We start from the raw sequence: 16176 nt of genomic DNA on the forward strand, positions 1-16176 counted from the left end.
ATGCCTGGTAGGACAGGCACATTTGAGAACAGGCAAGAGTGTTGGGAGGAAGTGACCTTGAAATCCAGGTGTAAGTGTAGGACCCAGCAGGATATCTACATTTATTCTACACTTGTTCTTTTGGAAGAATGTACAACTGGGGTTTCTCCCTCCATTCCAGACACTGAAACAGAACTTGTCCAACCCCTCTGCCAATATTGTGGCCATATGCGCCTGTGGGTGGCCATATAGACATTCACTGTAGCTATGAGGGGCTTCTTGAGGCCTCATGTGCCACAAATAGCTATGTGTGAAGACCATGATCGCCTGTGTCCTCAAGAAACACCTGTGATTCCATGTGGCTTCCTCTGACCCCATGTGGCAGGCTGTGACTACATGGAGCCTCCTGTGACCTTGATGGCCTCAGATCCAACCTTCCCAGAAGGGGAGATCTGAGGTCTGGGGGTCCCCAGGGAATCTGGGCACTAATCTGGCCTCCTAATCCCTTCGCCAGAGCCTATACAGACACACCACCTCTCTCCTCACTGGCTTGCGGACTTGGCTGGCACTCAGAGGCTCCTGGTATCTGCAAACTTGGGTCCTAGGGGGCGTCCGCGTTAGCGGAAATTGGCCCACAGGTACGTGTGCCTCTTAGAACAGGTGACTGCAACCCCTCTGCCACCAGAGCCTGCCCAGCAATCACGCGGGGTAAGGGTCGCGCAGCAGTGGGGTGGGCGCGGCGTCACGGTCCCGCGCTCTTCTCCCGTGCGCCCCTCTCCTGCCCGTTTTCCCAGAACGCCTCGTCCTGACGTTGGGGGCGGGGGCGCAGAAGGCTGGTTGGCCCTGCGGCCGGCCCCTCCCCCGCCCGGTCTCGGCGGTTCCGACGCGGCTTGGAGCGCTGGAGGCGCCCCGAACTCCGCAGGCTGCGGGGCTGGCAGGGGGCTCAAGTGTGGAGCGCGCGCCGCGCCCTCCCCCTCCTGCCAGGACTCCGCAGCGGCGCGGAGAGGGGGGGCGCTGCGGAGCCGGGGGGCGGGGGCTAAAAATACCCGGCGGCGGCGGCGGCGGCGCGGCGACTGCTGGGGCTGCGGGGCTGCGGGCCAGGGAGGCCGTGCGGGGCCAGGCCGGGCCCCGCTTACCGACATGCTGACCTTCTTCCTCGTCTCCGGGGGATCCCTCTGGCTGTTCGCGGGTAAGTCCCCATTCTGTCCTCTTCCCAGACCCCCATCCCCAGTGCGATATAGGGTCTTGGCCCCGGGTGGAAGTGCGGCCCGCCCCCCCACTCCCACCCCCCACCCGTCCCCGCTGCTGAGCGATCCCTTCAAGCCTCTTCCCCCCAACCCTGGCTTCCCAGCTCGTTCCCCCAACCTCCCAAATTCTGGCGGGCTCTGGCTCCGGTTTGAGAAGCAGCTAGGTGTGTGGACATGAGGGGCCTTGCTCTCAGGACCGCACAACAATATCATTCCAGTTCTAGCACCCTCTCCCCTTATAGCGAGCACCATCCGTGGTCGGACTAGGCCGAGCTCACCCGTCACCCAAGGGACAGATGCGGTGCACCCTTGTCCATCCCCTGTATCCTAGAAACCTAGGGTGTTGGTCCCCGACGTTTTACTGCAGGTGGGAGACGTAACCAGCACTGACCTGGGCTTCCTGATCCTGGGCAGGGGTCTCCTCAAGACCCCTCACTGCCCACCCTTGAGCCAGAAATCTTCGCAAGATTTCTGTAGAAGGGTGTTCACCTGACTCCTCAGTTCTGGCCAGTGCTTGTGTCCCCACTGCTCCCAGCCTTCTCCCCTCCCCCACCCCCCTTATAGGAGTCAGCTCCTCGCCCCTGCATTCTTTTAAAAGGCTGTGAGGAGCCGCTCTGAATTCCTGCCCAGCACTCCTCCCTCCTCCTTCCCCACCACACACACACCTGGGGTCTCACCACAGGCCCGTTCATCCACCAGTTCTGCTGCCTGCACCAGCCAGTCCCCTCTGAGAGCCTCGTGTTCCTCCAGGGTATAATACCACTACAGGGTCTCCACTTCCGGCTGCCCATTTGCAGATTTAAGCCTGATAAGGTATGTAAAGTTTGGAACCTTAAACTGGCCTTGAAAGGGACCTAGTCCAGAGCAAATACTCTTTGAATATTAATGTAAATAATAAATATTATTATTTCACATGCAGACTGCAGCATCAGAGGAGGTAATAAGGTTCTTTTTGAGCCAAAGAAGGGGAAGCCAACCCTTTTGAAAAGCTTACCTGCAGTTTTACATGTATTATTTAAAATTCACAACAAATACTAGGAGTTTGGTGGTGCCTTCCCTTTCTCACTGAGGTTCAGAGGTTAATTGACTTGCTCAATGTCACATGGGTAATATCTGGCAGAGTGGGATTTGATGTTAGGTTTCAAGTGAGCAATCATTGCTAAATGCATGGTGGTATCAGGCCTGAACCTTGAGGGTTGGTGGGCCAGGTAATCACCACCCCCCTAACCCCATTGCCCTGAGTTGGGCCACAGGGATACTTCCCCTGAGCTGGGGAGTGAGTGAGGCCTCTCTAATCCCTTCAGCTCCCTAAGCTCCTTCTGTCTGCCAGTGTCTGAGGACAGGCTGTGCAGGGCCATTCTGGGCCTGATATGCTCATCTAGCAGGCAAGGTCTGGGCTAGAGCTGGGGTCACAGGTAAGGGAGATGGTCTCAGAGCCTTTCCCTAGTGCCAGGACCCTTTGCTCTATCCTTAGTAGGCCCTCACCCAGTGGTGGATCCAAGGGCAACTCTCTGGAACCTTGGTTGCAAACATAGGGAGAGGTCTGGGGACCACAGAGCCACATGTGCCAGGAGTAATCAGCAACCTTTGAGAAAAAGCTTCTCATAGTATTGGGTACTTGGTCTGAAATTGGGGTTCAGCATAGTTTTGGGTACTTGGTCTGAAATTGGGGTTCAGCGGGCACTGACTCAAACTGGACTTCTGTCTGCTTCATTATGGAGCATTTCCCAAAGTGGTCACATGCCTCCTTGAATGGGAAAACTGCCTCACTGAGGGACTGTACAGAGGCCTTGGAGTGGTCAGGAAGGGAGATTCTTGGCGCAGGTGGCAGCTGCTTCTGTACAGGGCAAGCTGCTCAGTGCAAACAGGAAATTTCTCAAAGATGCCACACTTGATATTAGAGTAAGAGACTGAGCAGCAGGCATTGGATGGAATACTCCCTGCACCTGTAAGGGCTCCCAGATTCTCTGTCCACCTTGCTTGGGACTTTGCCTGGACCCCAGCCTTTCTCTGGGGAGAGAGAGAACTCCTAAGCTAAGATTGACCACACATTTGGCCTTGTAATCCCCAGGGTCCCTGGGCAGCTGTCAGATACCTTTGGCGCAGCTAGACACAGGAGATGACCCTCAAGGTGATGTCACTCTTTAGTAAGGTTATGTACTTTTGCCACCCATTCTGGCCCTAAGGAGACAAGGGTTGCCTTCAGAGGACTGCAGGGAGAGGATGATGTGAAGGGTAAGAGGAAGCCCCCCTGGAGGAAGAACTGTCTGTCTAGGGGAGGTAGCCACATGCTCTGAACCCTAGGAGAACCAGAGATGCATCTGTTGTCTTCCCCACAGAGGAGGCCATCTCTGAGTCCCAGGCCAGCCCATATCTCACCTGTGTGTTAAGCAGTAAACGAGGAAACAAATAAAATAGATCCAGCCTGAGTCAGATGCTGCACCTGGCCCCAGGAAAACATGGTTGGTCTCTGTGCGGTGAGCACTCAGAGGACTGTGGAAGCAATGGATGGGCACTTCCGCCTGGCCATATGGCACCCTTGGGCAAAGTAGAAAGAGACAGAAGAGGTGAATTTCTGAAAGGGCATCCTTCCTTCTAGGTTGCTGCAGCCCCATGCTCTTGGACAAGGTCCATTCTGCTCAACCACATACCTAACCACTGGTGGCATCTTAATAGGCTTCTGCAGCAAACAGGGATGTTTGTCAGAGGCAGAGAGGCCAAACTGGGTAGAGAGAGTCAGGCCAGCCAAGGGGTGCAGGAAGAACTGTGGGGGAGTGGGTCTTCATGGTCTTGTGCCCAGGAGCCTTGGTTGTGGGAGGAGGGGATTCTGGAGGAAAGGTTTTTTTAGGTGGCAGAGACCAGGCTGCAGTGGCCAGGCTGAGCCAACAGGGGGAGGCTGGTAGAGCACACAGAGGCTGTTGATGTTTCAGACAAGATTAGAGGGCGGCTCAGGTCACGTCTGGGCTCCTGGAAGGGGAAAATAGGAGGCCCAAGCTGTGACCCTGGGGAATGGGGTTGGCCCAGGTGGCAGAGACAGCTGTGGCAGCCATCTGGCTGTAAGTGTCTGGGGTGCAGATGTGCACATCTTACTGAGTTCAGCCCTATCAGATCTTCACCTGATTCCAGGCTTCCATTAGGGTGGAGGAGGAGTGTGAGATCTGGAGCCATTACGGGGGACCCAAGTAGGCACTTGGGATCCTTACAGATTGTGGAGCTCCAGAAAGAACAGCTGAAGGCATGCCTCACAAAAGAAAATTGTGATTTGCACACAGTGCGCTGCCCTGCGGGAAAGTTCGGACCTCAGCTGGCCCAGCGTGTGGTAGGATACAAGGATCCGGCCAGTGACAGCATACTGACACCAGAGGGCGTCAGAACCTGGCCATTCTGTTCTCTGCCTGGTTTTCTGTCCCACGTGATGGTAAGGGCTCTTAGGTTGACCTTCAGAAGCCTGACTTTAGCTCGGCTACAGGCCCAGATGGGACCCAGGGCTGTCCCATACACGTAGCAAGCAGGATAAGGAAGCAGGAGGCTCAGGCTTGTTTGCAAAAGGAGGCAATATTTACAGGCATTTGTCTAACATAGACTGAACTTTGTCATTAGCCATGTAATTAGCCTGGTACATAGTAGGCACTCAAATATCCATTCAGTGAAGTACTGCGGGAGGAGGGTTGTTTTTATGGGGGTGGGAGGAAGTGTTGTTGCAAATGTACTGATTTGACTGCTGTTTCCCTGAGCACCTACCATGTATCAAGCACCGTGCTCTGTAATTCCCTAGCTTCTCATGTAATCTTTCCCACAGCGCTGTAGTGCTGTTATCCCCATTTAACAGGTGAGTCAGTGAGACTCAGGGAGGTTCAGAGGGGAAGCAACTCCTAAGAGCTGGGAGCCAGACCATCCTTTCAGATTTGTAGTCCAGGGAGGGACCACCAGGTGTGAGCAGCCAGGACCTGAGCCCTCCAGCAGGCTCTGTAGTGGGCACAAGCAAGGGAGCCGTCCTTGGAAGGAGGAGGAGAGTTTAAAGAGAGGACTGGCATCAACTGTCAAGAGCAGGGCCAGCACATAGAAGGGTCCCCTTAAATGTTAACTCGAGCTAGGCCTTCCTCAAAGCAGGGACAGGGTTCTGACCTGCAGAGAGGGAGTTAGGGAAATAAGGCATTCCTGGCAGAAGGACCAGTATGAGGAAAGACAAGGAAGGCCATAGGAGTGAAGGAAATCTAGGGACAAACTCTCCTTGGCCAGTGAGGTCACGAGGGCTGGGGGTCTGCAGGCTCTGGGATACCAGCCCAGGCACTGGGCTTTGTTCTGTGTATGTAGTGGCAGCGTCAGAGAAACATAGCCCAAGCTGGTCATGTGAGTGCCCACGGTGACACTACCCTGCATTCCACATGCCGTGTGCATCGCCTAGGGGCACCTGTTCCACTGACCTGCAGTCTTTGGCCTCATACATTATGATCTCCTGGAGGGCAAGGCCAGAGTGTCTCCTCTGTGAGCCCCAATCCAGGGCCAGGCAGAGCATGTACCAGTGTTGGTTACCTTAATGAAGGATAGGAAGAATTCTGTGAGAATAGTTTATTTTAATAATCATGTGTTTTATTGGCTGTTTTCTTACCACACATCAGTTAGCTAATAACAGAATTTGACTGTGCTCCTACTAGGTGCCAGTCTCCATGTCCACCTCGGGATGGGGGTGGGGTGATGATAGTGTAGTAGAAGCAGTTGGGGGGGGATGGAGCAGGTGTGAACTCACTTCAGGCAGGACAGCTCAGCCTTTCTGGGAGAACCATTAGTGTTAACCCAGAACAGAAGGAGGTGCTCCAAAAGTATTTGTGGAAGGAAGGAAGGAAGGAAGGAAGGAAGGAAGGAAGGAAGGAAGTCGGTTGGTAGGTCAATCTAATCCCTAGCTGCAAGTGATTGGTTTTGTAGAGAATATATTCTTCTCTGAGGGCAAGGTCCTTTTGTCTCCTTAGAGCTCCAGTAGGCTGGGAGCTCTGGCCAAGCAGAGCAGAGAGCAGGCCCTAGTGCTGGCCCCATTTCCTGCCTTTGCCTGGCCAGTATCCTCACTAGTCACCCATTAGGCCTCAGGGATACTACTTTGGGGTATCCTTCAGGATGCCCAGGCACATCTCCCACCATTGTTTCGCTACTCTGGGAGCTCATGGTGGGTGGAGTCATTCCCAGACCTGGTTCCTTTTTACGGCTTCTGATTCATGCAGGCTTGATCTTGATCATCTGATTCTGTGACAGGCAGAAGTGGCAAGCTGGGAAATGGGTGGGTATAAATTCTGGATCAAGCTGAGTGATCAGTTCTGAGGCCCAGCCTGTAATCTCAGAACGTGAAAGACATCAAATCCCAAGAAGTCCCATGGGTGCCTACTCCCCTGCTTTGCCTGGAGACATCTTTCTTCTTCAGACAGCTAGTCCAGGCATTTGGATGTCAGTGTCCGTGGAGAACTGGGGGAAGCTCGCTTCTGATTTCCTCTCTGCCCATTCAGTCCTATGTTCTAAGACAGCTGTCTCCTGGGGACTTTAGAGCAGGAAGCCAGGCCAGGATGGTGCTAGTGAGGGAATAATCAGCATCTCCATCTTTAGAGCCTGGGAGAAGCAAATCCGGAATGAGACCTGTTGGGAGTCAGGAAGAGACCCAGCAATTGATGGCTATTAGAGGAAGGAGAGAAGGAACAGGCAGGCCCAGGTCAGAAGGGCTGCTCTGGGCCCAAGGCCACTAACCATCACCAGGAACCCTGCCCTGTTCCCAGCACACTGCACCTGCCTGGACCAATAGCTTGGCAGGTGGATCCCAAGGAACCAGGCAGAACTTAGCCCTGCTACAAAGCCCTGTGTCTCCCTCTAGTGTGCAGATTGTTGTGGGGGCTAAGTGTCTCCAGTCTGGCTCCTGACCAGCAACCCCTGGCCCAGCCTTGGCTATAGACCAAGTGACTGCAAATCATGTCAAGTAGGTAGAAGAGTCACTGGGATGGACAGTGAGGTCAGTTAGAGATTGGACAGCAAGCCTGCATAGCAAGGACAATCAGAGGAGGAGGAGGGTTGTTGGAGCTGAGACTGAGTGGCAGGTTGGAATAAGGGCCTGTTCAGTGAGCTTGGACAGGGAGGTTGGCCAAAGGCTGGATGGCAAGCCTCCAGAGGCCAGCGAGAGGAAGGCAGTTACCAGCATGGAGATGGGAGACTCACTGGGACCCATCCAGGCCTGCAGTGACCCCTGAAGTTTGGAAACTGGGGTGTGCATGAAACCACTTAAAGCCCAGGACCTTGCTTACTTCTGGCAGACTTCAGTGTTAACGGTGATACTCCCTTCCAGCAGATGTGTTGGATGTGGTTCTGTAGGGGACATCGTCAACTCCCACACTTAGCCCCCCTTCCTGCCTGCAGGCTCTCTCCACAAGCCTGGCTCTGCCTGGAATGGTGGAGAGAAGGGGAGGGTGGGCCTTCTTCTGGCCAGTGGGCTGGTGGGAGATGGGGTATTTATGTCCCCAACCTTCTTGCCCAGGTCAGATATCAGGGAAGATTGTGACCCGGGAAGCACCCTTTCCATCTGTATTGAAGTGTCCTTTTTCCTCCTCCTCTTCCTCCTCCTCCTCCTCTTCCCCTGCTGCCTCCTGTCCCTCCCAGGGCTGCTCTCTGAACACTCACAGAAATGCCTGGCTTCTTGGCTACATGGGTATACTATGTGGCCCCAGCCTCTAGAAGGAAGACCCGTGCGGCAAGCAGTAGTGGACACTCATCCAGGAAGGGCATCTTCGTTGGGCTGAGAAGCTGACCAGGGCAGTTTCCCTCAGATCGCAGGGAATCTACAGAGCGTCCTCTAGGCCTCCTCTTGGTTTCTAATCAGTTTAAGTGGTTTTGTTCTAGATTGTTCCTCAGGCTCACCCATCATGTGTATATTTGAGGGCTCCCTGTGTCACTGTCTCCTGCTCATGGGAGTCTGAGGAGCACCCTCACTTAGAGTGCAAGATTTGTACTGTGGAGATAGGCTTAGGTGGCCCTTAGGGATGTCAGAAAAGTAGCATTGGCCTCTGGAAGTCTGAACAAAAGTAAAGTCTGACCTTGTCATGGGGCCTCTGTGGAGGATGGAATCCAAGCCCTGGAGTGTCCCAGAAGCTTGTGATCTTGCACACTGGGCCTTAGGTTACCAGAAGCCCTGGCCCCAGCTGGAGGGCTCCTGTGCCAGTGGCCTCGGGCGAGGCAGGCGGAGGATGCCCATGGCCTCCATTCTTAAAAAGTCCTCACTGTGTACTGCAGGGTCTTTTGTTTACTGTCATTTCTCTTTCCTTTTCTTTCTGCATGTTTAACTGTCAACACCCTGAGAATTACCAGCATTTCCCCCTGCATAAAAGGTGGTGACCTGAGAGCCAGCCATTTCTATGTCTGCAAGGGACAAACCCCTGGGGCCTCCAAATGAACTAGTCCCACTCCTCGGTGTCACCCACCAGACCTGACACAGGGCTTTCCTCAGAGACCCCAGAGGCCTTCGGCTCCCTCTGGAAAGGTGGTGGGTTTAATAGGAATCTAAGGGATGGGTGCTCTCGGTGGGTCAGTGTGAACAATGTCCAACAGCCTTCCCCCAGCCAGCCAGGGCCTCGTTTTGCTTGGGTCTGAAAGAGATTTTTGTTTTCTGGTGAGAACAGCCCCAGTCTGGCGCCAGAGCCAGCAGCAGGAATACAAACCCTTTCATGTGACAGGCCCAGAGTGGAAAGATACAGCAGCAGGCCCTCCCCTGCACTCCTCGGGAGGTGGGTATTTGCATATTCCCCATTCATCCTGGCCTTGAAAAAGAGGCCCGAGTTCTCAATGCTCCCTGCCCAGCTGAGGGCTGGGCTGCTAGAGCCTGGCATTAACCCTGAGGACGCCAAGGGCCCCTGCTGGCAGAGAGCAGGACCAGGCAACCGGAGGGCAGTGAGAGACTGGAGGGCAGTGAGAGACCGTGCCCCTGGCCTCCAGAGGGATGGTTTGGGAGGTGACCGGGTCCCACCAGCAAGCAGAGCCTTCGGCTGAACTGAGTGGAACTCGGATTTGTTACTTTTGTGGCATTCAGAGGAGGAACATTGTCAAAGTATGGGGGAGCCAGGAAGTTAAACTATTTATCAAATTTTCCAGAAAATTTACCTCTAACTGAAGGCAAAAAAAAAAAAAAAAACAACTCTCTTCCTTGCTCAGTCTCTTCTGTGACAAACCCAGCGACCCTTGGAACAGCCGGGACAGAGACTGGGTAGCTCATGGCTGTGGCAGCAGCCCCTTCATCAGGGAGCTGGGGCACAGCTTGTCTGGGGGCACTTGGGCATCTTAAAACCCTGTGGCTATTAGGAGCTGTTGGGTTCTGTCAGCTCCTGGCTGTGACACCGAAGGCGAGAGGCCTGTAGACAGTACCACGATGATCTTTTCTCTTCTGCAGCTACTTACTGGCCTCCCAGCCTCGGCTTCCTACCCCTTTTCTCAATGCAGCCAGACTCCTGCCTCTTTCCTGGGACCCTCAACATCTTACAGGGTCTCCCTGCAACTTACCAACCCACTTCCGTCCCTCAGTCCACTTCTCAGAACACTGCTTCCCATCTGCTCCTGAGTCCCTCTTTGCTCCCTGTCCCTGACTAAGAATGTGACCCAGGTTCCTCTTTTGTGCATTTTTTCCTGAGCTGGGTGCCAGTGAGAGAATCCCCCCACCTCAGCGACCACAGCTTTGTCTTAGCAGGACCCTCCTGGAGAAGGTCGCATCCAGTGCCACGACCACCGCAGGGAGCTCTGAGACGAGCAGCCTCTGGTCCCTTGAGCTGGAACCTGCTAGGTTCTCAGTATGTCCTCAGTTTGGGCAGGTGACGGAAATGGATCACAGCTCCTGAGGCTAGGAAACGGGCAGTCCTAACACGGACTGGCTGGGAAGGGAAAGGATCGTGTTGCAGTGACAGGATTTGGCTTCCTGCACAGTTGGGTCTGGCCAGGGGGTGTCCCTCTGTTCTTGTGGTGCTCATGGCCATCAGTGGCATCCCTGAATTCTGCCTGCTGTCCTGGGGGGGCTTGGTATGTTAGGGAGGACAATGAGACTCAGGCTCACCCACACCGTCGGCCCTGGTTATTGTGCTCTGCAAATATTGCCAAAGGGCCTACTGCCAGTTTGAGCCTCTGATGCCCCTTTTTGCCCGGAATTTTTGGTTGGGCCCGATTCATGGTGAGGACAACATTTATCTCCCAGCTTGTGAAAGACACTCTGTTTCTCTTTGCTCCTCTGTCCTCAAGGTTGTTTGTATTTTTTAAGTTCCCGAAAGTGTCATTTGAGCCTGGCTTCCCAGTGTTATCGTCAGGAATGTGGGCCCATGTTCCCTGACCCGGGCTTTGGGTGAGTGGGATTCTTTCGAGGTGCTGGCGTGGTGAGAGGAGGGTGCAGGGAGAGGAGGGCAGTGAAGGCAGCTTCCTGGATGCTAAATGAATTGCTAAAGGGAGACATGATCAAGGTGAGTCGGGGCCTGTTGGCAGGGGTGGCCGGCCCCATGCTGTTCTCAGGCCCAGCCTGCCAGAGGTGGGCTTTCCCACACTGAAGAGGCTTAACTGAACCTTCAGAGCTAGAATCAGGCTTCTTGGGGAAGCTTGGCAGGTGAGTCACTGTGTAACCCAGCAACCTGCGTCCCAGCCTCTCGGGGATGTGCAGCAGCTCTCACCTGGCAGGTCCCCCGTCGGGGAGGCCCTGGGCCCCATCTCTGCCCCAATTGTCTGTGGTTCTGTGACTAATTAAAACCCAAGAGGAAGATGGAAATAAAGCCTTTCGCGCATGATAGAGCCAAGCATGAGTATCTGTGCGCACCGGGTGGAGAGTGGGCCAAGGGTAGGCTGCTGGGTTTGTGTGTCTGCCTGTCAGAGTCATACAGGTGTGGTGGTGAGATCCGTGCTTTTCTTACCCTAGTGGCTGGGTCACACCCTTACTGGGACAGAACTGCTGCCGGGCTCTTCGTCCCCGGCACCTGGGGGCGGTGGGTGGTGGGGGGGGTGTCCATCAGCCAGGACCTGGGTTGTGGCTGCTGAATTTCCTGCTCCAGAAGCTGTCCCAGGAAGCATTAAACAGAGATTTTGTCTTATTTTTAAAACCTCTCTGAAGATGTCTAGAGGAAAGTAAGGGTCCTGCGGAGAAGGAAGAGATAGGAGCTTTGTGAGCAGAAGGTGGGTCCTCAGGCATTTGTGTATATTAAAGCTTCCTCGGGGTGGATTGGAGGAGGCTGTGGCCTGGGGGCCTAGATAGGCTCCGATCAAATTCCAGGAGAGGGCAGCTGAAGCAGGAAACTCTCCTCTGGGCGGCTCCAGCTCCAGGGTGGTGGGCTGAGCCGTGAAGACCGCATCAACCTCAGGGAAGTGTTGCAAGGTCTGTGGGCTCCAGACTGGTTGTGCCCGCAGTCCCTTAGGAACGAGCTCAGAGCCCTGGACCGTGGCGTGGGACTGCCCTGCTGCTGAGGAGGTAGGTCGGACTTGGATAGACAGTGGCCACATTTTGGCAGACTGGGAAGCACCAGGTGTGGGTAGGGCCTGGAGGGCGGTGAGCTAATTACTGTGGCCTCGATTTGCATTTTACTCTTCAGCAGTGGTGACCATCTTCCTCCTGTGTGTTCAGCCATGTACTGGTCATGGAAGTGGGAGCCTCATCCCCACCCCTCATCCTATGGAGACAGACCTTGGAGAAGTGGGGCCCTGGGAGTCCCTGGGACCTCTGGTTCCAGTCTGTCTTCCAAGGGTGCTGAGAGAGTTCAGAGCTCAGCTCTGGTTCCACCGGGCCAGGGTGTAGATTCTGGCTTGGGATGGCCCTATCTCTAAGGGCAGGCATTGAGAAAGGGCTGATGTGCTGGCCTGGGGTCTTGCAGAGGACAAGCCAGTATCTTCTATCTGCTGACCCCAATCCCTATTGGAGAGCACCCAGGGCATCTCTGAGCAGATGTTTTATCTGGGACTGTGCTCAGTTTCCTTCTTCTCCCCAAGTAGACAGGTTGTGACCTTTGGGGTGGCGGGGGAGGAGAGGCAGCCCTTGGAACTCTGAGAGGGCCTGGAGGTGGAGTCTCCTGGGCTCCCAGATGCCTCACTCAGCCAGAGATCTGGCATCTGCACCCCCACACCCGACTACTTCCTACCACTTCCGTCACTCACGCAGGCAGCAAGTCCCCAGCCCCCAGCTGAAGCTCTTGCCCCTAATCAGTGTCATAGATGGGTGTGTAAAGAGCCTTTGTCCTTAAGCAACCCATTTGGCCAACTCTGTCCAAAACTGAAGACAGAGTGGGGGAGAGGGCAGAAGCCGTGAGCCAAGCTCTGGCCACCCGGCAGAGTGGGGGTTAAGGCGAGTTCCTTGGCTCTAAGCTGATCTGAGCCAGTGCTGCCCAGTGTGCAGATGGAGGGGGGGGGCCGGCAGCTCCTCATAGAGCTGTTCTGTGCTCAGGTCCCTGCCAGACCTGCTCCCGCGGCCGCCAGGGAGCCGCTGCCACCTCTGCTAACGCCGCCGCTGCCACCCGGCTTCTCAGAGCGGGCGGCTGTTGCCATCCGCTGTCCCCAGGAGGGCAGACTCGGGGCAGGGCCTTCGCCACTTTTGTGCTTTGCTCAAGATGTGGTAAGCTCTCTCCCTGAGCCCCACACACCCTTTATAAAGGGAGGCTGGTACTAGTGGGACCAGTTCATCCGCCTCCCCAGTGCCAGGAGCCCTCTGGAAAGGTAGGGTGTAAATGCATGTCCTTTTGCAAGTTATCTTTGAGCCCTTCCGGCTGGCAAAGAGACAGAGTAACTGCTTTAGCTAACTACTGTCTATGAGTGTTTCACTTACTCTGTGATTGGCACCACATTCTCTGACCCTGAGCTTCTTTGAGAAGAAGCCCTGAGGGGTCAAGTGACTTATCCAAGGTCATACGGCTATCAAGAGTGAGAGTCGATTTGGACCAGGTCAGTGCAGCACCAGAACTCGCCTTGGAACCCTTTCCCTGCCTTGTTTGCTGGAGACCCCGGTCCCTGGGAGAGGTTGTGATTTTCTTTTTGAAGCTTTTCATTGGGAGGTAAGGGTGTTCTTTAATAATCCGGTGGCTTGCCTTGCGCTGCCTACCATTTCTGAACTCCTCAGAGGTTTTCAGAAACTCAGAACCCTGCTGCAAGGGCCCTCACCCCACTCCAGTTTGATACAGAAGGAACATGGGTCATTCTAAAAGAAGGGAAGAATCTGAGGGTCAGGTTGTTCTTCAGCACTGGGCATGATGAGTTGGACTTTTATCCTAAGGTAGTAGTAGGGAGTCAAATAAGGTCTTTGAGTAGTAGCATGACATAGTCATGTCTGTGTGTCGGGAAAATACACTTGGTATCAATGTAGGCACTAGTCAGAGCAGGGACGCCTGTGAGGAGGCTGGTGTGGGAGTCTGGACTATGCTTGCTGGTGGCTGGACCAGGCCAGGAGCTGTGGGGTGAAGAGGGGTAGTCACCTTTGAGGGGTATTGAGGAAGTGGCCCTGACAGAGCCATCTAGCCAAGTTGCCAAGGTCTAGAGTGCTGGGGCTAGGAGGCCAGTTCAGTAGAGGGTCCTTGGTGCCAAGCCATGGGACTCAGGACCATCTCTACAGGGACTGTGCCCTGAGTTCTGCCTCAACCACCTGGTCACTATGGCACCAGCATGCTTCCCACCAGGGTCTCTTTCCTCCCATCCTCTCCCTTCCTGCACAGCTCTGTCTCTTACGACCTACCTTCCCTGTGCCCCAGTGAGTGCAGGGCCTACTATGGTGGGGGTAGTCCCAGGCCCTTAACCTGTGCCAACAGCTGTGTCCTGAACTGTTCTGTGCCAGAGGAGAAGAAGGCATAGGATACGCCGAAGGAGAGGAGACTGGTTTGAGCTGAGGGTGGGGTCCTCCTTCAAGGTGAATATTTACAAACACAGCAGCTCACTTGGCAACAGGGCACCACTGATTCCCTTGGGTGCTGCCCACCCCCCCCATCCCTGTCCCATGCTACTGCAACTAGGAGAGGCTCCTGGGGCCTGGGAGGAGACAGCTACTGCTAGCACCCCAGGGACCACCAAACCCCACCCTAGTCCAACAGAGAGGGACTAGGTCAGAGGAGGCCAAGGCCCTGTGAAATAAGGAAAGGAGACCAGACTCCCAGACCTAGGCTCTACCCTGCCCCCGTGCCAAGTGTTTGGTGGCATGGGTTGGCTCTTAGGCTCGTGTCCTCAGAAGACCTGAATTTGCAGCTCTGCCCTGCAGTGGCTCCCAGGTCTCCGGGTAGATGCACGCAGCCCTGACTGTCAGAGAAGGTTGACGAGCCTAGAAGCATGATAGGGTGCCCAGTTGATTGCCTTGTTGCTGCCCACCAGGCAGGGGTGCAGGCCCAACCTGAGGAGAAGTGGGGAGTCCAGCCCTTTCTCTAGTACCTCCCATTGCCCCAGGCAAGTGGGCTTCCTGGAGAAAAGGGCCCAGCCTGGAGAAGCTGGTGAGAGGAAGGGCACCCATGCCTAGTGTGTGCATGGTGGAGAAACAGCCATGGGTCTGACTGGCTGCTGCCACTTCCCGGGCTCTGGCGGCCTCATGCTGCCTCCCACCCCTGTGGTCTTGGCCTGGGCTCTTCTGAGCAGGTCTGGAGCTGGTTCTGTGGGAGCTTGACACCCTTGGACATAGAGGTGTGGGTATGGGTGGTCCAGTGCTGGCAGGGGTGGTGGGGTGGTGATACCACATGAGGTCGTGCTTTGGGAGGCTGTAGTCTGAGTCCTGGATTGGGCTCCCCCTCTTGCTCCCTGTGTACCTGCAGACAGCAGCTACCTTCAGAGGCACCTCTGTGCTCCCATCTCAGGTGAGGGCTTCTGCTTCCCAGACACAAGCATTCAGGAAGGTTAGACAAGTTCTGTTTTTCCCTATCCTGGGGACTCTGATACTTTGGTGACTTCTAAGAGTGCACGTACCTAGGAGGCCAGTCTCAGACTGGTGGCAGTGACCTTTGTACAACATTTCCAGAGCTCAGACTTAATTTCCTGAGCAGGATATTCAGCTGGCTCAGTGCTCCCCACTCTGTCAGCTCCAGCCTTTGTGTGTTGGCTTCCCTCTGCTCAGGACACCCTTTCCTCTTTGTCTGTATGTCTCAGCATCAGTACAACTCCCTGCCAGAAGCAGGTCCTGACTCCCCTGAGTCGGGCACCTTCTCTGGCTCCCCATGTCTGATCACGGCCCAGACTGTGCTGCACGGCACCGCCCCCTTCCTCATGTGTCTCTTCCATGGGACGGAGGGCAGACCCACATGTGACTTGTCCCAGGGCCCAGCCCTGAGCCAGAGGAGAGTAGGGAGGGTTTGCTCTGTGATTGGGGGTTGGTTGGGTGGATGGATGACTTGGCCATTCTGGGCTGTGCTCTGCGAAAACCCCAGCATGGCAGCAGAGACTGCAGATGCCTCGTTCTCCTGCAGCTCAGCGCCCGGCAGCAACTGCTGATAGTGGGCTATCTTTGCAGGGTTCTTGCTGACATTTTGGGGACCACACAGCTGAGCTCTTGAGCTTGCCCAAGACTTTTCAGCCCATTGACTCAGTTCAGCCCCATTAGAAGAAACATTAGGCAGCTTGGAGCCTACCCCAAGAGCTGATGAGCATATCTGGATTTTCTATATGTGGACTAAGTCACTTACCTGCTAGGCATGGCCATGACTCAGTCACCTCGTCTGCAGCTTAGGGAAACAAATGTCCTAAGGAAGCTAGCTGGTCACCGGCCCAGGGTCTTCCCCAGAATGGTTTTCCTTGGTGAATTCACTGGGGTCCATAGCCGGGTCTCTCCTCTGCTGGTGTGGCACCTTCATGTGATTGATATGCCAGGAGTGGTTTGTTCCTGTGGGATAGCCTGTTGGCTGATCTAACTTGAGGAGACTGCCAGGAAAATTGGGTTTCCAGCTCAGGAACTCAGTGGGAATGACCATGGTGCCTGGGGGCTTACATTCTCTGCTCCCCAGGGAGCCCCCAGAGTCTG

At 55.0% G+C, this 16176-nt stretch overlaps 1 protein-coding gene across 8 annotated transcripts in view; it reads left to right on the forward strand.

The window, feature by feature from the left end:
* The first annotated feature begins 730 nt into the window (after window positions 1–730).
* ACSL6 (acyl-CoA synthetase long chain family member 6) overlaps window positions 731–16176 on the forward strand; it is a 58589-nt gene continuing 43143 nt past the window's right edge. Inside the window, exons 1-2 of one of the 8 annotated variants that reach the window (XM_032336803.1) lie at window positions 732–1168; window positions 1977–2039. Coding sequence is in view for 2 of the 8 variants with exons in the window: in XM_032336800.1 (XP_032192691.1) it covers window positions 1120–1168 (49 nt within the window). In the remaining 6 variants the exon portion in view is untranslated. Of the gene's footprint in view, window positions 1169–1908; window positions 2040–10578; window positions 10685–11432; window positions 11677–12639; window positions 12811–16176 lie in introns of those variants that run through there. The other 7 variants (XM_032336801.1, XM_032336802.1, XM_032336800.1 and 4 more) reach the window with 7 other exon arrangements.

Source organism: Mustela erminea, chromosome 3 (assembly GCF_009829155.1).
Source record: "Mustela erminea isolate mMusErm1 chromosome 3, mMusErm1.Pri, whole genome shotgun sequence".
NCBI classification, from domain to species: Eukaryota; Metazoa; Chordata; class Mammalia; order Carnivora; family Mustelidae; genus Mustela; species Mustela erminea.